The sequence below is a fragment of the Oncorhynchus mykiss genome, chromosome 28 (assembly GCF_057628025.1).
Source record: "Oncorhynchus mykiss isolate SJ-2025 chromosome 28, ASM5762802v1, whole genome shotgun sequence".
Classification (NCBI taxonomy): domain Eukaryota; kingdom Metazoa; phylum Chordata; class Actinopteri; order Salmoniformes; family Salmonidae; genus Oncorhynchus; species Oncorhynchus mykiss.
The window spans coordinates 12,602,094-12,612,390 of NC_143049.1; the positions used below are offsets into that span (position 1 = coordinate 12,602,094).

Below are 10,297 nucleotides of genomic sequence, written 5' to 3' on the forward strand. Positions count from 1 at the left end.
ATACCCTGCTTGGCTACAATCTCGATAGGGCAGGACAGAAAATACACTATAAAGGGATCTTCTGCCACTGATTAGGACTATCCTATAAAAACAAAAATAATAAATATGCTAATTAGGAAGTAACTCTGAAAAAGACACTCAGATCTACAGGTTAAAAGATGGAGGGAAAAAAAAAGTGTGCAGTAAAACAATCAAGATTTAGAAAACTAAATGAAATCCTGTATTTATTTACATGTATATGTGTTGTGTGAGAGTTGTGTAGTCAGTGGTTTGGGGACAAAATTATGCATTTTTTTTGTATATTGATCTTTTAAAATGAGGCTACTAGCAATGTCTAAAGAGACTAAATAAAAGACCAAACTTGTTCTTAAAATATCAGAATATCAGCTGCACATAAAGACATTGAACGATAGAACAGTACAGTTGAATCACTCCTGAAAGAAGTGGTTTGCATAACTACTGCTTCATAGACGTTGGTCACTGATTTATACCTTCGGAGTTGACATCCCAATGAGAGGCCTACTCATTGATTAATATCAATGTCACAGGCAGAATGTAACTTGTGGCAATGTGTTACTACTGTATATGGCACACTGATAAGCTAGATACGAGTAAGTTAAAATAACAACAGTAGCATAGATGTACTTCTATTTTCTTCCTGGGACAGAAATATATATAATAAATAAGAAATGGGTTCGGTACACCCAAGTGTAAAAAAAGCTTGAGGCTTGTAGCTCAAAAATTCCAGAATAAAAAGCTACTCGAGTGATCGGTGTAATACGAATTGAAGTGCCGTGGAAATAGTTTAGCTGTCCATTTCCTTTTAGATTCCAGAAAACAGCCACAAAAAGGTGATAGTATTCATTACTGAGAGAAGCTGAACAATAGCTACATATAACTGTGTGCATATATATATAAAAATAAATCGGTGTGCTAAAATGTCCTCAGTGCTCTGGAATTTAAGTCAGCATGCACGCACCATTGTAAACGTGAGAGAGTGACGTGTTGCATGACTCATTTGTGATTCAGCGGTGTGATCCTTAATATATAGCCTGAACGAAATATTCAAAACAAGATCTAAAACTCAATTTGAGAATATTTCAGTGAAAACTAACCGGGCTCCCAATGAACTGCTGAGCAGTCTGACACATCAATAAGATCAGTTACTAACCAATAGCACATTAATTGATACAGTACTTCTAAGCTATAAGGAATAACCTTCAATTAACAACCTACATCTCTTGTCCAAGATGTAGGCTAAAGTTGGGTAACCTGATAGACATTCAAACTGCTGAGTGTTCATTGGGGGGCATCCTGACATTTTCCATTAAAACTTTGTATGGAATTAGGACTGGAGTTGTTTTCATTCATACCTTCCATTGCGTATATCATGTTGCCTCATGTTCTTGATGAAGTGAACCTTCTTGAAGCTCTTTGGTCGGGGTGAACCTGAGAGGGTTCTGCATCTACAAACACACCAAATAGATAAGACTGATCAAAACAAAAATGTGATTAAGTGGGATCCATTTGAGCCGTGAAGACCACATATATTTTTACAACTAAAACAGAGAGACGGCGCCAGACCAATACATTACCGCAGCAGCATGACGTTCCTACCATCACTACCCCACAGGACATAAAAGTACTCCACAAATCAAACTGAAGTGAAATTATAGTCCCCCCCAATGTCATTATCTACCTAAATACTTCCCCGGCTAAAGCTGTTCTTGACAAGTACAGCTCTAACATGAGAGGAAAATATGAGCAAGCCAAACGTATGTTTCGGGGCGGTGTGCCGTGTTGTGCGGTCTGTGACAGTTGTTGCTGTACAGTACCTGCGTAGAGGGGCGTTCTCCTCAATGTCTTCCAGTGTCTCCAAGGAGGAACGCTGAGAGATGAGCCTCCGTCTGTGGAGAAAAGGATAGAAGAAGAAGAGAGGGCAGGGGGAGGAGAGAAATAAAGAGGCAGTTGTTAGGAAAGATGCTGGTATGGAATTTACAAGCAAATTGCAGTGCTGCTAAACAGCTCTTACCTGGCCATGGAGGGGGAAAGGCTGGACACAATAAGAATTAGGCCTATTTCTAATATTTTATTCTGCATTGCAAGATTTTTTTTGCGAAATATGAATATGATTTTAAAATGTTTATTCTTTGACCAAATTTAGCAAAGACCATTATATGAGTATTGGACAACCTTGCAGAAATCGTCAACACGGTCCTGTTCTGAACGCAAATATTGAAGATCTAAAAGCAACAGTGATCAGCAACGACAATCATTTTCATAGTTCTTTAACGGTCTGGAGAATGAATGAGTAGCCTAAACTAACTAGACCTCATGTGCCTCCAAGTCAGATTTGAGGCATAGCTAAAACCTCCACAGCTGTGTGCTGTGCTGCCTCTTACAAAGCAGAGCTCTCGTCACTGAATCAAGTAATCACCGACATCAACACTGCCTGGCTGCCGTCGTCAATGACCACTGTTGTGCTCGAAATTCTGACCGGCAGCCTCTGTGTGAGATCATGTAGAATGGTTAGAACAATCTAGAGTCAGGCACTGGTTTGGTCGGTAACTGAGAGGATAAAGACAAGGGATGATTCTGAAAGCATTTTCTCATGTAGAACGGTTTCCTCACAGACAGGCCTTTCTTTCACACTTGGGTTGCGTGACTCAACAGGCAGAGCCACATCTATTAGGCTATTGCTGCATTTATTTTTTTATTGAACTAGGCAAATCAGTTAAGATCAAATTCTTATTTACAATGACGGCCTAGGAACGGTGGGTTAACTGCCTTGGTCAGGGGCAGAACTGCAGATTCTTACCTTGTCAGCTCGGGGATTCGATCTAGCAACCTTTCAGTTACTGGCCCTCGAAACTCTACTACCTACCGCCCCTATATAATCAGCTGACAGTCTTAGAAGTAGGCAGCCAGCCCTACTGAACATGTGAGATTAAGCCTATACAAGCTCGAGAAATGTAATCTGGACTTTTCTAGATTAAGTCATAACCTTACATATAAAGGACAAAACAAGAATTACAATCCATCTCATGAACCATGGATTTAAATTCACGGTGGAAGAAAAATAACCAGTATACCAGTATTTCCAGCATTATCCACTAGTGTTGCTGCAGGAAATCCTAGGAAATGTTCTGATTATGGATAAACTGATAAGATTACTTGTCTCTCCGTCCCTAACAACGGGAGTCGTTGTCCACAAAGCGGCATGGCAGGCTGTCTAGCTCCAGCCTATCCTTTCTTTGGAATGATGGATACATGTAATTATATTAATACTTTTCGGAATATTCGATGAGGGTTGTTGACGTCAACTGCCTGTATTCAATGGAGAGAAATGCTATGCTACTTAGCCCCATGCCATGAATATGCATAGCCATCTCGAGACAACTCCGATATAAAGTATTTTTTCTCAAAGTTGCGGGGATGTCACATTCTACTTATTTCGGTACTCGTAAGAACCTAAGCATTATGAAATGCCGTCACTGACGCTCGTTTAATGCGAGTGGGTCAGAGGCGCAATCATCAATGCCGGGCGTACACTACATCACTTTCAAAATCCTAACATTGTGTAACGGTTAAGGTGTTGGCTTGTAATCGCTGGACCTGGGTTTGAGTCCAGCTTAAGCAAAGTGAGGTGTAGAATCAATGATGTACAAAAAAGTATTCCCGCCCAAATAATAGGCTTTCACTACACTTTGTAACCATAATTTACTCAAGTGTTTCCTTTATTTTGGCAGTTACTTGTATGTCTCTCCACCTTCTCCCTGGAGAACATATTAACACGAACAGCTAGGCAATAGCAGTCAGCTGAACAAATACAGGCCTGGTTCCAGGTACTCCATGACAAATGATTAGGTTCACTCAATTACAGATGGCCTACTACACCATCGCTGTTTTTGAGTAGAGGACAAATAAAGTCTTATAACTCGGAGACATCTTTCCTTTTTTTAATGTTTTTGGACAGAATACAAGTTTTCCTTTGACTAAGAGGTTTTCTTTCACAGTTCGTACGGTACACAACTGAGGAACTGAGCTCTCTGAAAATCCAGCTGGCATGAAAACTAGTTTCCACAGTTCAGCGGGACACTAGGATTTTGATCCAGCCACTGTAGATGAGCAACGGCAGGCCAGACAGGACATGGTTTTTGGCAAAGGACAGTTTCCACACCAGTGTAAACTGTGGACACAATAACACACAGACCAGACCACTCATTCACTTCAGACAAAACTTCAGACGCGACCAGCTATTGGATGTTAAACTGAGGGTAAGGTTGGATGTTGGATCAATAGAATCCAATGGTCTGGTCAGACTCAGAAGCTTCAACGTAGAGCACAGGCTACTTTGGATTCTAGCCTCCTTCAATGTTGAAAGAACAATGGCATCTGTTAGTAAGAGCTGCCAATTGTCTCTTTGTTGCCTCAAGTGGTTGTTTTCAATCCCTGTTCAAATTAACAACGAATCATTTCAAGCAAGGTCAATGATCAATCTTCACAATAAACGTAAAAATAAAACCCATATTTAACCTGTTTAGGTTACGGCGCAGTAGTGCTCTAGAATATTACAATAGTTTCACATGCACGCCCATTGGCAGCCTGCCATGGACATTGCCTTCCCGTTCCACTGTCGGGTGACGGAGTGGAATTAAATAGGTCGTTCCACAAATCCGGTGCCTTTTGAAAAAGTGTAACTTGGTCAAAATAACATTTGATTTCACCAAATTGGAACAGAATGTGAAAAAGAGCAGATGTTCAACTTCATAAGAAACACAAAAGATAAAAGGAGGACCAAGGCACTCCTCATATAACTAATTCAAATGCCTTTATTTGTATGGCATGTTCAATGGAACCAAGATTTTTAAAAACTCACTCGCTTCGGCATTAAGGCCTTAATCAGGGAGTATGAACACATTTTTCCCATCAAGAGGTTAAATAAAAACATTACTATAGTAAGTGCCTATTAAAGGCCCAGTGCAGTCCCCACAAATATTTGACTGTGTTTTATATACATTTCCACACTGAGGGTGGAATAGTACTGTGAAATTGTAAAAAATTATGATGATGCCCTTTTAGTGTAAGAGATGTTTGAAAAAGAATGCCTGAAATTTTAGCCTGTTGTGGTGGGATGGAATTTTGGCCTGCCTGGTGACATCACCTCTTTCCCAATAACAGCAAATGATCCGTTTCCCCCTCCCCAGTCAGTCCTATCAAAAGTCTTTGCTAAGAAGCTATTTGTTTCTTTTTTACAATTTTAATTGAAAACAATCACAGTAAAGTAATTCATTGTTACCCAGAAATTATTTGGATACTGAGGTAAAAACGTCTGCATTAGACATTTAAGTGCAAAATAAAGTAACAGGGTTGATGATTTCATCTTAAATCAGCTATAAATCCCCTTGTGACAGGGGGAATGGAAGCTTGTTGTGTGCAACCGGGAGGCGCAATTGAATGCTTCACAAAAATGCTTAATAAAATGTTTTAAAAAAGAGTCTAACCTGTCTATCTATGGGTAACAGGGTTGATGTGTTAGCCTGTCTATCTATGGGTAACAGGGTTGATGTGTTAGCCTGTCTATCTATGGGTAACAGGGTTGATGTGTTATGCTCGACCCGCTCATTTTCCCACCACAAAACACCAGAAAATGGCCAGACATCCTCACCATATTAAAACGAGAGTTCAGTTCACTTAATAGGGTTGACCTTAAAAACGAGGGCGGACGTAAATGAATCACGTGAAATAAATCATCTTCAGAAATGACTGTCACACCAACAAAATAACTATGGCTTTATAATGATAGAGAGAAATGTTGGGGTTAAGTAGCTAGTAGTGCATAAGTAACAGACCCTCTCAAAGACAATAAGCTAGCTAGCTAACTTTAGCCTGACGCTACAACGTTACCGACAGTATTGGACATTTTGAAGACTTCTGTTTGCAAGTCCATAACTATGGATGTTATTGTTACACTTTCTGATCTAGACTCTTTTGTTGGATCTTACTTTCTTTCAACCAGGAGAGTGTTCAAAAGGGTGCCAATAAACCCAACTGTATATTGTTCAAGACACAGAACCGTGTGGTTAGTTGCCCCCCGCACCTACCTGATTCAGAGGAGTCGGGTTAAATGCGAAACACACATTTCAGTTGAATACATTCAGTTGTACAACTGACTAGGTATCCCCCTTTCCCAGTGGCTTAACATAAAGTAAAAACGCTGAATCCATTTCGTCCTCCATCCCTTAAAATAGCATGTAGTCTAGGGTGAGAAACAGTGCAACTAGCATTGTGGAACTTGAACTAGTGAACTTGTATTCAGAGATCCATTTTGGAACTAAGGAGTAATCCATTCTGACGAGCTGGTCTCAAGACTCATCCCCAGTAATGTCTCGATTACGGTGGCGTTTTTAACCATAATCTCTACAGCTGCTTGGAGCTTTTGCGTACAGTTCAAGTCTCAAGGGTTTCAGAGGAAAACTAGCCTAAGTATGCTGCTTACATAAACATGTGATTATGCCAGCTATGACATCACCGAACAATCAACCTCCTAACCTAAAGGATATGACTCAATCATACAAAACTGCAAAAGGACCAGACCATTGTAATGGCTTTTATACCGCATGTGGTTTCTCTAGTATGGCTTCCCTTGGCTTCATAGTCTCCTCATAGTAGGCTTCTGAAAAACTGGTTTAAAACATGGAGAGACTTTGCAATGCACAATTTAATTAACTGCCTTAAAAACTGTCAATCAACAACCATTTCTATGAAATAGATTTTGTGCCAACAATGCTCACTACGCTAAATATACATTTACATTTAAACCGGTGCAAACAGATCAACAGCTCAGGCGGACACACCTTTAGCAGCAAGACGGAGTGGGTGTCTTACACAATGCCTTTTCCATTCCAGCCTAATTTATGAGTCTAGGTTGAGCAGTAGAATACTGCAGCCTGGGCCTCCCGGGTGGCGCAGTGGTTAAGGGTGCTGTACTGCAGCGCCAGCTGTGCCATCAGAGTTCCTGGGTTCGCGCCCAGCCGCAAAAAAAAAATTTTTTTTAAGAATACTGCAGCCTATGTAGACCCAGCCATCATCTGCATGCATTCAAACCAGGGCACACCGAACAAGAGGATGGTTTTAAGCAGCCCTGAGCTCTGGCCTAGTATCTTTCGGCACTTGATCTGAGGGTTGGGGGCTGGGGATTGCTGGCTGGGAGCAGAAGCAGGACTGGAGGCCAAAAGAGAGAGAGAGGGAAGGGGGAAATAAATTTCTTTTTTTTAATTAAAAAATAAACATATGTTGACTCCAATGCTTCCCACACTTGGCTGGATGTCCTTTGAGTGGTAGACCATTCTTGATACACACTGGAAACTGTTGAGCGTGGAAAAACCCAGCAACGTTGCAGTTCTAGAAAAACTGGTGCACCTGGCACATACTACTATAACCCGTTCAAAGGCACTTAAATATTTTGTCTTGCCCATTTACCCTCTGAATGGCACACAAATACAATCCATGTCTCAAGTCTTAAAAATCCTGGTTTCACTTGTCTCCTTCCCTTCATCTACAATGATTGAAGTAGATATAACAAGTGACATCAATAAGGGATCATAGACTGACCAGGTGGAAGCTATGTCATGGAAAGAGCAGGTGTTCTTAATGTTTTGTACACACACACACACACACACACTACCGTTCAAAAGTTTGGGGTCACTTAGAAATGTCCTTGTTTTTTAAAGAGAAAATGTGCTTTTGTCCATTAAAATAACATCAAATTGATCAGAAATACAGTATATACATTGTTAATGTTGTAAATTACTATTGTAGCTGGAAACAGCTGATTTTTAATGGAATATCTACATAGGCGTACAGAGACCCATTATCAGCAACCATCACTCCTGTGTTCCAATGGCACATTATGTTAGCTAATCCAGATTTATCATTTTAAAAGGCTAATTGATCATTAGAAAACCCTTTTGCAATTATGTTAGAACAGCTGAAAACTGTTGTCCTGATTAAAGAAGCAATACAACTGTCCTTTAGACTAGTTGAGTAGCTTCAGAAAATTATCACCCTATTCTTGTTCTGAGAAATGAAGGCTATTCCATGCGAGAAATTGCCAAGAAACTGAAGATCTCATACAATTCTGTGTACTACTCCCTTCACAGAACAGCGCAAACTGGCTCTAAGCAGAACAGATAGAGGAGTGAGAGGCCCCAGTGAGCAAGAGGACAAGTACATTAGTGTCTAGTTCGAGAAACAGACGCGTCACAAGTCCTCAACTGGCAGCTACCCGAAAAAAACCCACCAGTCTCAACGTCAACAGTGAAGAGGCGACTCCAGGATGCTGGCCTTCTAGGCAAAGTTCCTCTGTCCAGTGTCTGTGCTCTTTTGCCCATCTTAATCTTTTATTTTTCTTGGCCAGTTTGAGATATGGCTTTTTCTTTGCAACTCTGCCATTGGAAAAGAACCAAAAAACAAAGCAAACTGGAATGCTATCTGGCCTTAAACAGAGTCTATGTACAGACTCAGGGAGCATAGCCTTACTATTGAGAGAGGCCGCCGTAGGCAGACCTGGCTCTCGAAAGAAGGCAGGCTATGTGCCAATCAGATCAGGTGAAAACTGAGCTGCACTTCCTAACCTCCTGGCAAATGTATAACCCTATTAGAGAGACATATGAAGCACAAACACAATTGTAAATACAAACTATATTTATTGGTCTATTTATTTTCCCTTTCATACTTCAACTATTTGCACATTGTTACAAAACTGTACATAGCCCGGAATATAACATTTCAAATGTCTATATTATTTGAAACTTTTGTGAGCATTGGGGTGGCAGGTAGCCTAGAGGTTAAGAGCGCTGGGCCAGTAACTTGGATATTATTATTTTTCCACTTTTGTTTATTATCTAGAGAGAGAGAGAGAGACAGAGAGATGAAAGCGAAAGAATGTCTAGTCTGGTGCCCTTGGGAGAGGAAGTGGAGGATAGAAAACGAGAGAAAGGAGAGCCTGGCCGGGCAGCGTCTCTGAAAGCCTGGGCATCCTGCCTTTCCTTTCCCAGCCAGGGTTCTCTGAACCTGGCCACGTTTCCACCAAGCTGCTGCCCTGAGAAAACAAACCAGCCACTGTGGGACTCCCGTCTATGGTATGCCTGTGGAAAATGTGGCCAGGGTCTATCAACAGGTCGCCCTAGTTAGCTTATAATTCAGTTTACATGGGCTTCCTTCTCCGACTTACCGCATTCCATAACCTGTGGGGGTTTAGCTAATAAATCATGGTACTGTAACTCAGGCTCACTGCATGGCTAACTAATGCAATGAGAAGACCCCTATGCAAACTTTAATCATCATAACACCTTCAAGATAAATATATTGCAGTAGGCTAATGAATTCAACTTTGTGTAAAACACTGTTGGGGTTGATAAAAACACATGAATTCTGCTTTTAAAAACATTTTTAACAAAACATATACCGTCTTGTAAGCTCTTTGTTAATATAACAACTTCATAACACATTCATTACCAAATGGCATGATTTACGCTACATGTACTTTTCACCATTACGATATGGCATTAGCTCATGACAGATTTCAGGGGCAGTTTGACTAATGTCACTTCGAGGAAGTCAAAAGGTGAACTAAACGCATCACGATGGCTTCATGAATGCGTTGTCCTGTGAAGTCTGGCAGCTGCAAGACGCGGAGTGTCTCCGTCGCGGAGTGTCTCCATCGCGGAGTGTCTCCATCGCGGAGTGTCTCCATCGCGGAGTGTCTCCATCGCGGAGTGTCTCCATCGCGGAGTGTCTCCATCGTGGAGTAGCCTGAGAGTGTAGTGTATCTAACAGCATTTTCTGACACAGTGAGAGAAAGAGAAGACTGTTACTGACAGCTCTCCTGCAGTGGCGAGAGCGAGCGAGAGAGAACTGTTACTGACAGCTCTCCTGCAGTGGCGAGAGAAAGAGTCAGCCTCATATTTCCCTGTGCTCTGGTCTACTTTACAGAGTAAACAACGGTATGGAATAAAAGGCATCCGTGGTACGGTGTATTTGGGAGTGTTGGGTTACAGGATGTTTATATCGCATAGGAGAGGGCAAGGCGGCAGGTGCTGGGCCGCTTTAGAAAGATATACACATCCAATGGATTATGGGGAGAAAATACCCATACCCTCAGCTCCAGAATAAACAATCCAGAACTAACAATAGGCCTACCTGGGCAGCATTAGCTCTATATACTGTACTGTGCAAACCAATAGGCTATATTGTCAGTTAGCCCTCACTTAATTGGCCATGTGAGGTAGCAAGT

At 41.2% G+C, this 10,297-nt stretch overlaps 1 protein-coding gene across 2 annotated transcripts in view; it reads right to left on the reverse strand.

Moving 5' to 3' along the window:
• Positions 1–10,297, reverse strand: part of LOC110508552 (CDK5 and ABL1 enzyme substrate 1) — a 33,818-nt gene that overhangs the window by 21,906 nt on the left and 1,615 nt on the right. The window contains exons 2-4 of one of the 2 annotated variants that reach the window (XM_021589136.3): positions 1,836–1,907; positions 1,374–1,466; positions 5–82 (exon numbers count right to left, since the gene is read on the reverse strand). In XM_021589136.3, the coding sequence (XP_021444811.2) occupies positions 5–82; positions 1,374–1,466; positions 1,836–1,907 (243 nt within the window). The remainder of the gene's footprint in view (positions 1–4; positions 83–1,373; positions 1,467–1,835; positions 1,908–10,297) is intronic. The other variant, XM_021589137.3, reaches the window with a different exon arrangement.